The 19501-nt window shown below is 41.0% G+C and overlaps 1 protein-coding gene across 1 annotated transcript in view; it reads left to right on the top strand.

Moving 5' to 3' along the window:
• The first annotated feature begins 1139 nt into the window (after positions 1 to 1139).
• The window catches only part of myo10l1 (myosin X, like 1), a 58201-nt gene continuing 39839 nt past the window's right edge, over positions 1140 to 19501 (top strand). The window contains exons 1-2 of the mRNA XM_074660764.1: positions 1140 to 1620; positions 16847 to 16945. Of these exons, the coding sequence (XP_074516865.1) occupies positions 1600 to 1620; positions 16847 to 16945 (120 nt within the window). The 5' untranslated portion in view covers positions 1140 to 1599. The remainder of the gene's footprint in view (positions 1621 to 16846; positions 16946 to 19501) is intronic.

Raw genomic sequence — 19501 nt, 5'->3', positions numbered from 1 at the left:
CTTCTTCTGTGTTGTTACGTATTCATATCCACTCAAGCCAGCTTGTCAAAATTCATTATTTTATCCTTCAACAAAAATGTCTACATGTAAAAGTATAGGCACATATGGGACATAATTGCTGTACCACTTTATGATAAGTCACCCCTACTGGTTTATAAGTTGTAATGACTTTACTGTCAAGGAATGGTTCATAATAATGCAGGTCTGCAGTTGTAAGAGTTAATAATTTGTAAATGTAATTTGATCCAGGTGCTCTGCTGCTCTTTTACAGAAGGTCGGAGGTCAAACAATCCAACTTTCGCAGACAGAACCTGGACTCATCACTGAACATGACATTCCCCCACATGTTCAGGTTCCATTGTCTGTGTTGTCGACACCAGCGCAGACGGGCCTGACGTTGAAGGGCAGTCATTGCAGGCTTCCTGGTAGCCTTATGAGAATACACTGTTTACCATTGGCAGAGCATTTTGGCAAATTTTCCTTGGGTGCTACCCACATAATCAGCTGTGCTGCTCATCCCACAAATGCATGATCCTTACAAGTGGGACATCATTGTGAAGGTAAATAAACAGGCTTTCCAACCATGTAAAATACAATGCCAATTAGCATTGTAACAACAGAGAAATAATCGACCAAACACAAGTATCTGAACTTTCCCCCCCCAGTTTATTATAATAATGAAAAGAACTTTTAAGAAAGTTGAGAGATATAGGTCTACATTCCTAATTTTCTTTTTCCATCAATCTTCCCCCCCCCCCTTTTTATCCGGAAAGAATTACTGCTGTAATCCAACATGCTGGTGCTGTTGATGGACAATCTGGTTCATTTCAGGATCAACACCTGTAATTGGGCCAAGTGGGACAGCAGAGGCTCTCAGAGACAACACAACAACTGAAAAACCCTTTTTCTGATAGGAGAAGGAAAAAATCCAGATGTTGACCACAACAACAAAACTTCAAACCTACCACTCTATATCTGCCCTGTGTGCATGTGTGCGTGTGCGTGTACGTGTGTGTGTGTGTGTGTGTGTGCGTGCGTGTGTGTGTGTTTGTATTGGAGGAGGCTGTGTCTGCACCGCCCCGTCGGTGTGTGAGGTGGGCAGCGTCAAGCTCACTCTGATCCCGGACTGGTGCTCTCTCTCTCAACCCCACGCACTATACTCACAACCTCATACACACACACACGCACACACATTCATCCACACACACACGCATGCACTGAACACAGAAACGAGGCAGGCCGCTTCAATTAGCGCTCCTGCGACGGATCCCCGGTGTGGACATTTCTACTGTTCCATTGGATTCTCTCTCATGTAGCTCATTTTGCGCATAGAGCACCGGGACGCTGCTGAGGTGTGTTTGAACCAAATTGAGCTTCATTTTCGGAGATGAAGACAACCGCTCGGTGAATGGGAAACACCAACACGGAGGAGGCACTGCTACCTTTCCCCCATCCCGACACACACAAGCTCACCCTTCTGTTGGACACATTTGCGCAGCAGCAGCAGCAGCCGAGGAGAGGAGACCGGAGACCGGAGACCGGAGCCGGTGTCTGCCGGTAGCGCGTCGTCTGGGAGGAGTAGTGGAGGTGTAGTGGAGGATGGAGGCGTTTTTCAGAGAGGTAAGCAAATGGGAGAATGTGTGTCACTGTTATCGAGCTAAACATTGGTGTCATATTAAGCCTTGCACGGTGTGATTACAGACTCCTTTTGCACAGGATGCACCGGCCTGTGGTGGGAGATGGTTTTTGCAGGTGTTTGCTTTCCGTCGACTAAACCCAAAGGGAATAATAGGCCTGTGCATTAACTGCAATGCATGTCGATTAAAATAAACTAAACATGTTTTATTATCACTGCATTAGAGCATCATGCATAGGGCCTGGCTGCTGCTGCTGCTCGGTGGATTCATTCATTCAGAGCAGAGCTGCAGATAAATTGGCCAAACTGAGAGCTGACATGGGCTTTTGCATCCATAAGGCTTCCTCTCGGATTAAAGCCAATCTGTTAACGGAGGGTACACCGTGTTGACCCACAGCAACAGCCCTCCCACACCATGTAGTAGTGCTGTTCAGTGCAATGTGGATGGGATGGAGCAGGGATGGATCCATGGGTGGGTATATGGGTCGGTGCATGGTGGGGATTGAGAAGGAGGGCGAAGAAAAAGGAGGGATATTTGTGTGTGGAAGGTGAGACAAATGGTTATAACAACTGGTATTTCATATAAACCAGTGGTTATTCATCAATTCATTCATTCCTCTACCGCCTGCTGATGCTTTCACCTCCAGCATCCTGGGATTGATCTGACAAACCATCCTCATGCTTGTAAAACCAAGCCTGCATGTATTTTCCATTCAGATCAAGCCGATTTACCTCTCATGTTTCTATACATTTCCATTATATCTTCCCTCCATTTGTTGTACACTGTCACCCTCCTCAGGAGATGCAAGCCTCGCTTACCTCTTCCCCCCACCTCCCTTCATTTCATTTGTGTTTTGGTCCACACACACACACCGTTCAATGGCATCCACGTCCACACAATCTCATGAAACGCCGTCTCGTCCGCTGACTTTGATGCCAATATATATCCTCTCCAAGCTACTTATCCTTATCTGTTATCTGTATCCTTATCTGTTAACGGGAGGGTATACACCGTGTTGACCCACAGCAACAGCCCTCCCACACCATGTAGTGGGCTGTTCAGTGGGCTGTGGATGGGATGGAGCAGGGTCCATCCATGGGTGGGTATATGGGTCGGTACACGGTGGGGATTGAGAAGGGGCTGAAGAAAAAGGAGGGATATTTGTGTGTGTGGATGGAACAGGCAAGGTGAGACAAATGGTAATAACAACTGGTATTGAATATAAACCAGTTTTTTTATTTTGTTATTTTATTATTTAAGGTTAAAGGAATACATACACATACTTGTAAAGGGACATACAGACAGCAGCAACAACATATATAAAACAAAAAAAAGAAACATAAGAAAAAGAAAAGAAAAAAAAGAGTATTACCCGTTGTAATAATGCAGTATCAAGAGATCATATTCATATACATACATATTCATATACATATACATACAACCAACCTCGTATATAGATATATATACATACAGTATATACATATGTCTATATCCACACGCGCATTCATATACATATCCACTTAGACACATTCGCTTACACAATTATCTATTCTATTTTACAGACAAAAAAAAAGGACATATTTACATCCCTTTAGTTGACCTTTATCAACATTATTTATTTATTAATTTTGTTTAACTCCAATCCTCACCCTGACTCAAAGTATCCCACCCACGCTCAAAAATGATATTCTGTTCTTTATTTCTATTAACATCCCTCTCAAGAACCCACTGATGTTTCAAAAACATTTTGAAACGTTCAGTGTTTAACTGCTGTCTTTTTATGGCTTTAAATATAAATGCTTTCCCCATCATAATGATGATGTTGTTCAGGTCTTTCCCTTTTCCATGATCCCTTAAATCACCAAACAAAAACCAATGGTTATTCATTCATTCATTCATTCCTCTACCGCCTGCTGATGCTTCCACCTCCAGCATCCTGGGATTTATCTGACAAACCATCCTCAAGCTTGTAAAACCAAGCCTCCATGTGTTTTCCATTCAGATCAAGAGTGGTGTCCAAGCAATTTACCTCTTGTGTTTCTATATATTTCCATTCCATCTTCCCTCAATTTGTTGTACACTGTCACCCTCATCATGAGATGCAATCCCCCCTCCCTTCATTTCATTTGTGTTTTGGTCCACACACACACACACCGTTCAATGGCATCCACGTCCACACAATGTCACGAAACGCCGTCTCGTCTGCTGACTTTGATGCCAATGTCTGTCCTCTCCAAGCTACTTATCGTCCCCCCCTCTTAAGTTAATCTGATATGGGTTTAAATGTCTCCCACATTGGCGGTGATGTCATGCCATTTAGTGGTGTGTGTGTGAGTGGTGGTGTGGGTATATATGTGGGCCACTGGTGTCCTTCATTGTCTTGCTGTTGCTGGGAAAAACAGATGTATATGAGCTATTGAATCCTGATAATAATGTGTCATATTAACTTGATCATACAGCAACAGCTATAACCATCACTCCTGCTCCATTTCCCATCAGTCTGTTTGTAATATATTGATCATCATAGCATTGATTCACAGACCACCCCATCACCAACCCTGCACCCCCACGCAGCACTGACTCTGAAAGCCTGAAAATGGAGTAACTTATTGAGTTATGATGTTCAGGCGTGCAGTCCTGCATAAACTGCATGTATCTGATACTCAGAAACATGACTTCATGCATTCGTAGGGCGCTGAGTAATCAATCCTCTCGGGAGGTGTCTGCCCACTTAGTTTCATTCCTCTCCATCCCTCAATCTTACTGTATATCCTTGCATGCGTTCCTCCACTTCTCTGTATCCCTTAAAACCAGAGAGTGAACAGCTGACCTCCCTCTCTCTCTCTCTCTCAACCCAGGCAGAAAACATGATAGCTGGCCGACCAGCCAAGCATGAAATGTCAGGTGGCAGTAGTCTACTGTATAATCCCCTCATATTCAAACTGGATGGGTTATAAGTGGAATATGGTGGTTGCAGGGACATCATGTGCTCTAAATACAAACAAAAATAAGTCTTTTTTTGGGTTAGGTTAGCTGAAAAAAAAAGAAAAAGGCAAAATAAGTTAAGAAAAACAATGAATACAAGGTATTTTTGCTTGTAATTACTAAAAGAAATCAAGTGAAAATCCGCTTGGTAAGATCTCTTGAAATAAGAAGTAATATTTAGGTCTTTCAAGATAATAAGAGATCTTGAAATCAGCAGAGAAAACTAATTTTGAGCTTTATTTCACTAGTATTATGAATAAGTAGTTCAAAAGTAGCATTTTTTAACAAGATATTCAAGATGCATTGTCTAAAAACAAGTCCATATATCTCACTGAAATGTTACTTGTGTTTTATATTAAGTGTTATGAGATATTTTGACTAGTAATTAGACAAATATACTTGGTAAGATTTAGCGTTTTTACATGTGAAAGTTACAGGATACTACTGGGGCAGCCGATGACTGTTGTCAGTCTAGGCGTTATCAGGGGCTATACGTCCCATAGATGTTGGTCAATAGGGGCCTACTACACCTACTAGTAGGTCTTAACATCTATTCACATGATAGATCACCGAAAGAAGGTATAAAGTTGAATCGGGTGATGGTAAAACATAGTATAGATTGTTTGAATGTGATCCTGAAGCTGCTTTTATACTGAATAACAGCAGTACAGTGTAATGTTATGTCTCATTAACAGGAGGGCATGGATGTCGGTATGTGTGTGTCTGAGTAAGATGGGTGACATTCTGTGTTAGTGTTGGTGTGATAGGTCTGTGTTACAGGTGCACAGCCACCACGGACCGATAACCAGGAGATAGACAGGTGTGAATGTGGGAAGAACAGCTTTGACACATTATCTCAAGCCTGCTGTCACTGTTGCTGTATCATATCTATCTGTTTATAGCCTCGCTTTCTGTCCTGTCTTTGCCCAGTGTCCTCTCCTCTTCCTCCTCTGTGCTCTGTCGTTTCCCTCACGCTGTATATCCGAACAGGCTGTAAATAATCATTTACTACTCAATTGCAATTTGCTGAGTGGCCATTGCATACCCCACTGAGAGAGCAATAAAAGCTTTCTCACACCGAGGCTGATTTTTCATGCAAAGAACAGTAAAATATTAATCATCTGCATGCATTCTATATGGCTGCTTCTTACATATAGGCTGTGTAACACAAACTAACGACTCTCAAAGCCACGTTTGAAGCTTAAACTACGGACGGTGTTTCTTCTAATTGCAGCATTTGATGCATTTGATGTAAGAAAACGTGTAGGGGTAAATTAAGCAATCCATAGATTGTGGTACAACATTATGCAGGATTTGGTATGAAGTGCATGCTGTAGGAAGCTGGTTCAGTGGAGGGAAGGGAACAGTCACTGGAGATGTGTGACCTATATTCAGCAGCTCCAAACACATTTGTTCTGCTCAGGAGCTGCATCAGCTTTGCTTCTCTCTCTCTCTCTTCTTTTTCCTTCCCTCTGATGCTCGCTCTATCCCTGCGGCCACTCACTTGGTGCTTCTCCATCTCAGTCAACCAACCACTTTCAGTGCTACTCTGCCAGTCTCCCTCCTACTTCTGGCTTTTTTCCAGCTCCTCTCCTTCCTCTTTCCCCCCCGTCTAACTCTCCTGCTTGCTCTGCACGTGTAGGTGTGAGACTACAGCGCCGCTTCAGTCAAACTGCATTAAGGCTATATGTGGATAAAACAACATCTCCTAGAATCCTACTCTTCTTTGAAAGGGCTTTCATGGAACTGGGCAATATGACAGAAAATTTATATCACAATAAATGGACACAATTAGTTTGATAACAACAAATCTAACAGTTAGGGCTGTTTATTGGCAAGAATCTGGCGATACGATACGTGTCATGATACTGGGGTTACGGTTCAATATATTGTGATTTATTGCGATACTGTAAGCTAGGTGATATTGCAATTTTTTAGATCTAATTTTAGAAAAACTGTCATAGTATAAAGAACACACCACCATATGCTTAAAATGCTTAAATAATTTTTTTTAATGCAATCCAAACAGTGGGATCTGCATTTGCATTTATCACAGACCCTAACCCATCCAAGATTATAGCACTACTTTGAGAGGGCACATACACTGAGAGGGCGCATCTCTTTGCTGATGTAATAAAGTATTGAATGAGTTAATCTTTGCATGTAAACGATTAATTAAGAATCAATACAGTGTTTTTGAGAATCGATACAGTATCACAAAACATAATATCGCGATACTCGATATTTTCAATATTTTCTTTCATCCCGAGTAACAATGAGTATTTGTTTTTTAGCACATTGCATTATGTTAAATTTCTTGTATAGGCTCACACTTCTGAGTTAAAGGATGATTTCTTATCATTTTTAGACTTATGCACTGGACTGTGGCCTGTTTGATTGGTTAAACTAATGGTTATTTTGATTATTGATCAATCTGTTGATTATTTTCTCCATTAATCAGTTAATCGTTTGGTCTATAGAATGTTAGAAAATTGTAAAAAAATGCCAAATACAATTTCCTAAAGCCCAAGATTACGACTTCAAATGTGTTTTTTAGTCTAACCAACAGTCAAAAAACTCAAAATATTCAGTTTATGAATGGTGAATAATATAAAAAAGAAAAGAAAAAATCGGAAGATCCTGACAATTGCAAAGCTATGAAGTTTGGGCTTTTTTGTTAGAAAAAAAACAAACTTAAATGATTAATTTTGTTTCAGCTTTAGTGTAGGTATTCTGAGATTAATTAGTTATTTATTGAAAATTAAATTGCAATATGAGTAATCTTGGATTGGTAAGAGATTAATAATCATGGAATATTCATGTTTTTTCCCCCAGATTGCCTCAGCTTTAAAAACTACCTCTAAAAACATACACCTTTTTCCACTTTGTATACAGTAAAGTCAAGTAAATTTTATGTTTTTGACCCTAAATCACATATCAAATTTGAGATAAAATAAAATAAAATAATGATGATGAATTGAAATTGAATTAAATGATACAGGACAACATATCCCACAATCCTCTCCACCTGAACACCATCTCCCAGCATCCACCAATGCTTAGAGGAGAGAGGCTGTTTCCATGGTGCCCTGCTTCCACACTGTTGCCGTGGAGTCTTGTTGCCAGGGTGTCGGTGGGGGTGGGGGTGTGTGGCTGTAGTTTAATCCAAGATCAGAGAGAATGTGATAATTAGCAGACTGCTCAAAACTGGCCTAGCAAAGAGGATTTGCACTGTACAAACACACACACACACACACACACACACACACACACACACGTTAACAGCTGCTTCTATCCGCTGCCTTTATCCCTGTTTGTAATTTAGCAGTATACTCTGATCTGGTTTACGTTGGATGAATCATTCATGTGTTTGTTTTGGAATTCAGGACGGGTCAAAAGGTCGTCTATCTAAAGCTTCAGATATTAACAGTAAAGTGGCCAAACCGGGAACACGATGCACTTTAAACTCTGTGGTACTTCAAGAGTAGCTGTGTGAAAGAGCTTTTGGTTGTTGTTTTGAAAAGCTTTGTTTGCAACGGAGCCACTTTAGAGTTAATAGTTTAGATCATGGAATTATTAAGGGTAAAATAAAGATATTAAATTATGTTAAAATATTCCACATATACAGCCAAGGATCATTTCATTATCGATTAATCCACTGATATATTTTCACCTCAAAATCATAGTTAGCCATCCTATAAGACCTTTGATTAATAGAGAATTAGGTGCTTGAGGACACAATTAATTGTTTTTATTACACGGCTTTGTTGAATCCTCGATTCTGATTGGTCAATCACGGCGTTCTACGGTCTGTTATTTCTTTATAGCGGACTGTTGCTATGTATAACAGACCGTTGCTATGGACGCAGTTCTGATCTTGGACTCTGGAGGACCATTTTTGTGTCAAATTCTTAAGTAAGTATTTGTGTAATAAGTGGGATAATGTACAGCTAGCGGGTCATTGTGAAATAAACCCTTTCAGGGCGATGCAAGACCCCTCCTCTGTCGGGGTTTATTTCACAACAATGACCGGCTCGCTGTACATTATCCCTTACTTGATAAATAGAAGTATTTTGTCCAGAATATAAATAGAAACATTTCATTTTTGACTGCATGATTCTTCATTCCCCCACATGTTTGTTTATACCTTCAATTTCAACTGTAATCTCTTTAACTGACAGATGTGACTCATAAAGAACAGGTGACAACCGCACTCACCCGCCGTGCGCACATAAACACATGTTGTTGCTCTCCTTCCAGCCGCCATAATCTGCTGAAAGCCTCGCTGTCCTGATTGTATTATCACCTTTAATGGAATATTACTGACACAGTTTAGGTCCCTGACACGGCCGGGCTGCACTAGAGGAGACAGATCAGAGAGCTTTAGCTCAGAGATGTTGTATAAAAACGTACCTTTAACGCACACACACAAAAAAAAACACCTGCTTCTTGACAGCCAATGCTTCTAACAAGGCTTTCACATCACAATTGCACAGAAGGGCCATTATTTTCACAACATGACGGGAGACGGAAGTTATGACGACAACAATTTAAAAAAAAAACCAATTGTGTAGAAGTGCAACAATAAATCGATTAGTTGTCAACTACTAAATTAATCTCCAACTATTTTAATAATCAATTAACTAGTTTGAGTAATTAAAGAAAAAAAAAGTAAAAATTCTCTGATTTCAGCTTCTTAAATGTGAATATTTTCTGGTTTCTTTACTCCTCTATGACAGTAAACTGAATATCTTTGAGTTGTGAACAAAATCAGACATTTGAGGACGTCATCTTGGGCTTTGGGAAACACTGATCGACATTTTTCACCATTTCCTGACATTTTATAGACCAATCAACTATTTGATTAATCGAGGAAATAATCGGCAGATTAATTGACAATAAAAATAATTGTTGATTGCAGCCCTATTTTTGTGCATCTCTGAATTTTACAGAATTTTAAAATCTGAATACAACTAAATCTTAGTTAGAGATAGTAGTCCATATGTAGCATCCTAGTGAGCTGCTTTATAGGATGTGGTCCTCTTCGTTTTGCACTTTACCTCACGCAAATTGTTTTCTCTTGTGAGGTTGTATATTATTATGAAGTAAAGTACACAACATGCTTGACATTCAACTGGTTTATGTTTTGAGAACAGTTGCTATGCGACTTAACAGTGAAAGATAGATGTTGCCTGAATTCCTTTTAAAAAATAAGTGATTCATTCTGTCTTTTTTTGTTAGGACTGCCACCTCTTAGTCGATTAGTCGACTAATCGGTCATTTTGGTCTTAGCCGACTAAGATTTCTTTAGTCGATTAGTCATGTTTTATGCTTTTTCATTTTGAATGACTTATTTAAAAGAAACATATGAGCACATCTCTGGTAAACAAAAGTGGTGTTTTTCTGTGATTCTTTGTGGAGAAACTCAGTTTTACAGATCTGTCGATTAAATCAACGAAACGATTAGTCAACAAAATCGTATGAGTGTTAGTCGACTAAGAATTTCTTTGGTCGAGTACAGCCCTTCTTTTTGTTATCTTTATGAACAAGAAGACTAAAAGCCAGTAAAGATAGAATTTTTTTTTTTTAAAAGTAGCGTTTATCGGTTTCTTTTCCAAAGACGTCAACAAACATCACAGTTTAACTCATTAACTTTAAGCTTTCACATCAATTGGACTTATCTTGTGATCACAGTAACACTTGAAGGCACCATATAAGATCAATTACAGAAACCAGGCCTCCATCCAGGATTGACAAGATCCATATTGGCCAGAGGATCCTCCCCTCCTCGCCCGATTAACTCACATTAGCACTTAAAACCACACCCACATCCCCTCTAATATAAGACATCCGTCATTGTAGCAAGAGTAGAGCTTGGCGGCTGTCTCTGCCTTTTGTTTAAAACGTTAAAAACAATGTATGCTTGTTGTTATAAAGTGCCAAAACCCAGAGAAGAAAGGCAGCTGAACTGCACTGAAGATGTTATCATTTATGAATTATTGATGCTGGATGTGTTTGTGAGCCTGGGATGTGTCTCCGGTGCTGTTTTAACATTGTGGTCTTAGAAGTAACTGTAGTTAATGAGCTCAGCCAGACAGAGACAGACATTCAAAGTCATCCTCTAAATGCCCCCATGACCTTTGGTCTCCAGAGATCCCACAGTGTCCTGCCACCTCCACGCTGATCTTTAGTTTGCTTCCATTAGCGGGTGACCAGTCAGCTGTTTCTGTCATCATTTATTCATCCGTCTGTCATTCTGTATCTTCCAGAGCCTCCTCTACTTTTAACCTGTGGTCCCATTTTCTAGTATTTGTGTATTTTCTTCTACTATCATCACCATTGTCCCTCTTGTCCCCCGTTTCTCTGTCGTCCTCTGTTCTCCTTTCAGTCGATGACAGCCAGGTTGTCAGCCTTGCTTCTGTTCCTGGGGTTACTCTTTTTTCTCTCTTTCTGTCTCTGTCATTCATTTATGTCCCTTTCTTCTTTTACCTTTATTTCTAATTACTTGTGCCATGTGGCTCTAGTGATGGTTTATAAGATGGATTGACATGGCATTTTGTGCAGACATTCGTGGTCCCCAGAGGATGTATCCTTCTGACTTTGACAATCCCCTGACTTTTCCTCTAGCGTCACCATGAGGTTCACATTTGTGTTTTTTAATAAAATTACTTGGCAGTTTTTGAATAAATTTTCCATGAAATGTACGTGAACGTTTTTTGATTTGCCCCCATTTATTTTGTTTGTATGTGTTTTTTCCCCCTAAACTTTATTCCAAAAAGGCGAAATGTCGCATCAGCCACATAGACTGTATATAAGAAGTGGACGTAGTCACCTTGACGTCACTGATTGGTTTGTGGACTGACGTTTTGAAGCTTTGAGTTCGGCATTTTGGCCGTCGCCACCTTGTTTCAAAACCAGAAGTGACACGAGAGGGTGGTGCCCTTCTCCTCTTTTCTTTTACCTTAATTTATCATTTTTTTCCCATATCAACCGAAACACCTATGTGAATATTTGAGATAGTATTAATCACTGTGTAGATCACGTCTTGACCCAGAGTGACCTGCATCTGTATGTGCTGCTTGTGTTTGTCTGTAACAAGGTGTATTGATGCTCAGTCGAGTGACTGTTGAATGTGCAGTTTGAAGTTAAAAATGTGTGTATGCCTGCAGACATCAACCGTATGTCTGGGTTTGTTGGGGCGTGAGTGTTTCTCAGAGGGAGAGGGGGTCCTTCATCAGAGGTTGTCTCCGGGGCGATGCCTCAATCAAATGGCACGGGCGTCCATGTGGTCGCCGGAGCAGAAACAAAGCCTTTATCAGACGCACACGCATACAGCTGTTGAGGCGTCTGGGCCGAATGCTCTGGGGATGCTCTCTTTTGTATGCTCAGTAATGAAAGATTATTAGATGGTCAGGATTTTCTTAATAGTTTTTCTTCTTGGTATAATCATTATATGATAATATAATCAACCATGACAACCTTCGCTCTGCATAGAGGCTTTGACACATGGAGGAAACAGTGTGAGGAACAGTAGAGGTTTTGCATGTTTTAACCCATCAATTACAATATTCTGTACATTACCTTTGACTTAAGGTGTAGATTTCCTATTTCTCCAGGGTGTTCTGTTAATGATTTTACAGTATGAGTACAAAATTGCTGAGATCATTCACACTGAATAAGCTCTTGCCTTCATTGCTTTGTAAAAGGATGGTAATGCAGCTTCAAACTGTGTGGATTTGTTGTCCTAACAACCAAGATCTGAGAGACAACAGGCATTGCAATCATAATCTTATGTTCTCAGAAAATCAAACGAAGAAGACAAACAATAAGCAAACATGTGAATTGGGTTATTTATTCCATTTAGACTACATCTCACAAGCTCAGCTGAGATTTTAGTTTGATAATGATCCGATAAGAATCCGTAGATTATTTCAAACAACGGTTTAAAATATCGGTTAGGCCTGCTATACGAGGCTTGATCTGCTTCATGCTTGAAATGATGTTGAAATTGATGTTTTCAGAACAGCTGCAGGTTGAATAAATGGTGCATTCATCCAATCAGGTGCAGGAGGTTGCAGCAGGCTCAGTTTTAAAGCTAGAGTGAAGATACGGCCCGGGTATCATATGAAACTAGAAAACCTAAGAAATCCATCGATACCAACCACGTCAGTAACTTACTTTGTTGCGAAGGAGGCTAAATAACACTCTAAAGTTGCGCTAAATTGTGGCGGAAAAACTGGCATGGCCATTTTCAAAGGGGTCCTTTGACCTCTGACCTCAAGATATCTGACTTATATGGGTTCTATGGGTACCCACGAGTCTCCCCGTTACAGACATATATGTCTCGGATGCAGTGACACAAATTGGATCGGTTCTTGAAACAAAAAAGTGATGTTGGAGACAACCCTGAACAAATTAAAGCTCCAAAGCGTGTGGTGAGGAAATATGACCGTGAATACTTTGGATTCTTAATGGCAGGCAGTGATGGGTGAGGGCAAGCTGAATATTTATGCGGGTCAGTACACCTGACGGTGGCATGACACATTTTTATAGCCCAGTTTGTGATTTATTTGGGAAGGTGGTCCTTGGAAATCTTTTGAACAATCAGAAGTGGGCCTCAAGTTGCAAAAGGTGGAGAACCCCTAAGCTACACATTACATGATTGTTAGCTTTTTTTCTTTCACTCACTGTTACCGAAGCACCAATATATTTTTCCTAACTTGCATAAAGAAATTCATCTAATAGCATTCCTTGGGCGGGATGTTTTGGTACTCTTTCAACCCCCGTTGGTCAGAGAGCATGGTGTGAACTACGAGGTCAGGGGTCATGTTTGAGGGTAAAGTGACAACTGAGGTTTAATGGAGCTTGACGAAAAGGTGATGGACAAAGCTGGAGGCCCCGGTTTGGTTTGAATTTCATAGTGAGAAACGGAGAGGGAGTGTTTTTTTTTACCATACATGCAGTTTCCAGCACTGGAGTTTGTTGTCATGCATGACCATTCCTGTCTGTCGGGGCCGGTGATAGACGGGGGGAGGGAAGGAGGAGCACGAGGGTGTTGGTAGGTGTATAGCTGTAATGCTGGCAGGTCATTTATAACCCCCTGCGTCCCCTTAGCTGCATTTTCCCCAGAGATAACGCATGGCTCAGGCAAATACATCGATCTGGGACGAGAGACCAATTTACTTAAAGAGGAGACAGATAGAGAGCGAGACAGAAAGGAAAAACATGCGTTATATTCTCATTCATGGAGAGAAAATAATATAGAAATTTGGGAGAGAAATAGGAGTCCAGTATCAGAGGTTCATGTGGGGTCAGAGGTCATTTTATCAGTTCACAGGATGTAGTGAAGTACTTGTGAACTGTGAGCGTGGAGCCTTAGGGCGGGGCGGGTCACCGGGTCAATTGACGGCATCACCATCATTATAGTGGCTCCATGTGCTGGAATGTGACAGGCGGATGAGCTGGAGTTAAAGGGATGAGACGGGCTGACTGACTGCAGAGACAGAGAGAGGGGTCTAACCCTAACACTCTCCAACAAAAACACTTCGTTAGGTTTAGGAAAAAACAACATGCTTTGGCCTACAATTACTACGTTTGTAAAGTGAAAGCGAAACTTAACGTTGTGAACACTAAGACAAACAAAACGATGTTGGTGTCTCACGGGACACAAACAGCGGTCTCCTGGATGAAAGCCTCGTGTTTATTTGTTGGACACATCGCCCTCCCCTCCAACCCGACCTATGTGTGTTTTATTCCCTCTTTAAACTACATCACCACTCTCCCAAAGGACTTCTTCTGTGCGTTTAATATTGACGCGGATGGGTTTACTTTGTAGTTACTTGAAAGCGTCTCATACAGATACCTTGTGCATCATTTTCAGACGCCTAGGGGAGTGCCAGAGTGTCGCCCTGGGAATGAGAACGGGCTGAAAAGATGTAGTGCTTGAGTTTACTTTAGTGTGAACAATCTGCTGGTAGTGGCATACTTAATCTTTAATTTAGTAGGCAGCAGGCAGTACATATATAGATCGAGTATGTAGTCTGCAGTACGTTAATATGCAATTTTGAACTCATGCATGCTGACATAGCCAAAAGTAGAGTTCATTTTTTCTCAAAGATCAGCAGTGTTAAAACTCTGAATCCAAAAGCATTCAGACATTCTTCCCCCTAAACCTGGAGCTACCCAACAGTGTATATATATATATATATATATATTTATATATAGTGTACTGTACTGTATATGTGTGGATGATTTCTGCCTGGTTAACTCCACAGCCTGGGGCACAGACTGGTTTTCTATTATCATTAGTGTGTGTGTGTGTGTGTGTGTGTGTGTGTGTGTGTGTGTGTGTGTGTGTGTGTGTGTGTGTGTCAGATTGATATAGAGTGCAAGAAAAAGACAATAGAGAGACCAAACAAGAGCGAGAAGGGGGTGATGAAAGAGATAAAAGTTGTCAGGGAATGCTTTGGGGTGAGGGACCATCTGTTGCTAAAACAATTCATTTCCAGCCCTCCTCCGCTGCTCAGTTCATTCACATGCACACATCTGGAGACTTTTCAGGGCTCAAACATCGTCTCAGGCTTTAGACCTGAGTAATTATGTCTGGAAACGTTACGACAACGAGACCTTCCAAAAATGATCACATTTGTCTTTAAAACACATGGATACACTCTCTCTGCGCACGACTTTAAACAACGAGAATATAAGTAGAATAAAGCTTTAAGGCTTTAATTTATCATTTGGACTATAAAACGTCAGAAAACTGTGAAAAATGCTAATTACATTTTCCTATAACCCAAGACGTTTTTTTTATTTGATTTGACGTCTTCAAATATCTTGTTTTTTCAGACTAATACCCCCAAAATTCAATTTAGCAGGATATAAAACAGAGAAAAGCTGCAAATGTTACAATTTAGCTTCAGATTTTTTCTAGAATTGTTTCCAGATAATTAGAAGTGTTCCTTAACAAATTGTAATATTGTTATATTCCCTGTTGACATTCATAAATACGGTATATACATACATACAGCATTAGAAAGTCCTTTCACACTTTTCTATATTTACCATTTCTATTTCTATATTTATATTTACCATTCCCTACCAAATAATGTTTAATGTGATTAGAATGCTCCACAGCAAAAGAAAAGTAAGTTATTGAGTTATTTTGTATTTTTTATAAAAAGGAAGTAATATCTGTCACATCGTTTACAACCCCTTCTAGCACCAGATGATTTGATAAATTTCAGCTCTGAATAATTGGTTTATTTTGCTAATTTTTATGTAATTTACACCATTTGTTGATATCCTCTAGAGCTCATGCTATTGTACATTTCAGAACAATTTAGTATCGGTGCAATTCACTAAATTGTACAAGTTTATGGGAGAACATATTGTCCATTTCCTGTCTTTACAGTACTTCAGTAGCTCTGTTGACTGTTCTTCTTTCTTCTTGTTTCCTTTTCTGTCCCCTCCTCTCTGTTATGCTGTGCCCCTTTTTAGGGGTTGGAAGTCAAAGGTCAGGGACTTCGTGAAAGACGGCTTTGTCTGTGTGGAAAGGTCTTTGAGGAGCACACTTCCTCTGACCCTGAGTCAACCGCACGCACGCACACACACACACGCACGCACGCACGCACGCACGCACGCACACACACACACACACACACACACACACACACACACGCAGACACACACACACACACACACACACACACACACACACACACACACACACACACACACACCATGTCAAGCATTGTTGCTTTACCTTGGTGGAAAGTCCAGATGTTACAGTCTTTGTCTCTCATTAAACACATCTGTCTGTGCACCCATGCACACTCAACATACATACATACATACATGTCAGGGTCAAAGGTCGGGTTATGCTTGAACAGAACTAGTTCGTACGGTGTGTTGTACGACCACGTCGGAAATCTAAAGTGTTTATAGTTGTTCCAAATGCCGGCAGTGATAGAGAGGAGGGAGACGTGATATTGTTTAAATATGGGGATAGTGCACATTTTCAGACAGTCTCATCATAGTGTTGCACTAAGAGTTTAGTAGTTAAAAATAGAGAGCTAGAAAGATAAGTTCTAATCTAGCTGACCTCATTGGCTAAGAGCTGAAGACTCTGGTCACCGGGTGGTTCATAACCTCACGTAACCAAATACTCCTTTTTTCGTACTGGTTGCTTAACTTCAGTCGTTGTGTTTGTGTCTGTGATCCAGGGGGCCCGTGTTTGGGTCAGAGAGAAGGAGCAGCTGGTTCCCGCCACAGTCAACTCCTGCGGAGATGGAACGCTTGTCGTCTCGACCGACTATGGAGGGGTAAGAAATGTACACACACACACACATAGAGAAGCTGCACCACACTCACCTCCTATAACTGCCTACATGAGTTTTATGGTTTACCTGCAAGACATTGTAATGCCTTTGTTTGTCATCTGTGATGTGAAAATATCAGATTTGCACAAAGTCAAAGAATTATAAAGTGAGCGTCCTGGTTATAGTTGAGTTTTATTATCCTAGCACACCAAAGAGCGCCTTTCCTGCGTGGCTGCTGACAGTGCTGTCACACACTCAACAGTAGAGGAGGTTTTACCAGCTCCTGGTTCAAAAGTAATTTAGCCAACTCCGCTAAAATTCGGCACCGGAGTTGAGAGCGTCGGAGCAGCGAACAGATTTTATAACGCTGAATTGACACCAGGCAGTGGCTAAGTCAATAGGTCAACATGTAACAGGATTCAAAGGATCTGTTTACTGATTGACTGCAGGTTCTTTGTGGCCGCACTTCGCCGCTTAAAGTTAAACTTTTCCCAACTATTGTTTAACCACTCTTCTAGCTCTGGAGGGGCCGTTGCAGCTCGCCACTGCTCTGATGTGAATTCAGCGTAACCCCTCTCTGTTTCAGAAACAGGACTCTGTAAAAGTTTACCGGGGGTGTTGCTGTTCATGGTTGTCGCCTTGGAGAGGCCACCACGTTGCCTCAGTTACACAAGCTTTTCCTTTAAAACTGATGATCTGGAAGAAATGTTTGATTTTGTTTCATGTGAAGGGGACCATTTATTTAGCAGACTGTATAAATGGAGGAAAATTGCAAACACTCTACAGACTGAAAATAATTAGTTTAAACCAGACAGGAGAAGGAAACAGCGTCAGCATTAGATTACTGCTGAGCGAAAGCTGCAGTTGCTTGTAATGTGTTATCTCATCATCAGATAAAGGTCAGAGTGAAGGTGAAGCAGCTGTGCAGGTTCATCCTCTCCTGTGTGGATCAATAGAAACTCCTGGTCATGATGCTCCACTTTCCTGCCCCAGTTCCTTCCTCCTCCTCCTCCTCCTCTTCCTCCTCATACATATGCAAAATTCATCTCTGACACACATTCAGCCTCCAGAGGAGATCTAGAATAGATGGAGAGCATTATGGGAGCACAAATGCACATTTCAGGATGTCAGATGTCAGGAGCCTGAAGTTGTTCTAAATGGCAAAGCCAAGCCCTAGCCCTTTGACACCAAACTTCCTGCCAAAATAATGTAATTGAATGTTAATGTGAGTGTGTGCATGCTGCACTCATCTAATCTGTATCAGAGCAAGGACATGCACACGTTGGATTTAATGTTTGATGGCTCACACACACACACACACACATAAACACACACATGCGCTCCAGTTGGCAGCATTTAGATGGAGCTAATAATAGACTTTGGCCCGAATTCAGGAGTTTCAATCCTCCCTTTATACCCCCAAAGAGCATCCACATCTCGGCTCTCTTTCATAGATGTACAATGAATTCATGTTTGGCCTTTAAGACGTAAAAATGGCCAAACGCTGCTCTAAAAGCATCGTCTTTTGATGTAGCTGCTTCGCTGTTCTTGTTCGGGCACACAGCGTGGGAACAGACGGGCATTTCCCAAAATAGAGGATTGGTTATTGGAGCAGGCATTCTCTTTGCTCTGGATTATGAATGTCCTTAAACTCCCCAACCCCCATCCATCTCTCCCCACCTCCCTCTGCCCTCCCTCTCTGCTAGCTGTTGGTGTTTAAATGTTAGCTCTGCAGGAGGTGGTGAATATTTGATAGAGAATCAGCAGGATGGGGGGCTTTACCCTGTTACGACAGGATCTGACCCATGCAAACCGTCCCAGGATCCCCATCACTCCCTGTTGCTTTGCCCTAGCTGGTTCCCATAATCATAAATACATGTCTGAATCCGATGTCTAAAGAGCGAGTGAACCCTCGAGGCATTTTAATAGTGGCTGCAATGGTGGCTGGTAGAGCAAGAAATATGCATCATTTAACAGCTTTTTTTTGGTGTTTGTTTTACTTTTACTTTCCTTTCTGTACTCTGCTCCCAGCTGCCATGTGCCATGTCACCGTGGTTCTGTAATCTATAACAGGCCCTGACCCACATTACCAATTCTGGGTTACAAATGCTGCGACTGCAAAACTACAAGCCTTCATGTCAAATCAGCACAACTCCCAACTACCAGGGGGTATATGTGCAAGCCTTTACATCATTCATCTTTACTCTGAGGGAGTTTTCATGAAACAAACAATATCCTACAACACCACTTATTTAAGTTTACTGTAGATGTTTGGAGTGGCAGGCTTATTTCTTCTGTCTTCTTACGTCAGTCATTTGTGACTACATGCTGACTGATCTTTTGCTACAACAGTGATAGAAGACAGTTTAGCACCTCTTGTCTAGCATATAAAGATGTGAGCACCTTTCTTAGATCGTAATAGTGTTGTCACGATACTGGAATTTCTATCTTCGATACAGTACTTATTTATACAGTAATATTGTTATTCTATACCATTTTCGATAACACCGGGAAATATACTCACAACTTTTATGGCATCATTTTTTTTATTTTTATTAA

Source organism: Sebastes fasciatus, chromosome 15, assembly GCF_043250625.1.
Source record: "Sebastes fasciatus isolate fSebFas1 chromosome 15, fSebFas1.pri, whole genome shotgun sequence".
Lineage (NCBI taxonomy): Eukaryota > Metazoa > Chordata > Actinopteri > Perciformes > Sebastidae > Sebastes > Sebastes fasciatus.
The sequence above is the reverse complement of the archived record's forward strand: the minus strand, read 5'-3'. Positions and strand labels throughout refer to the sequence as shown.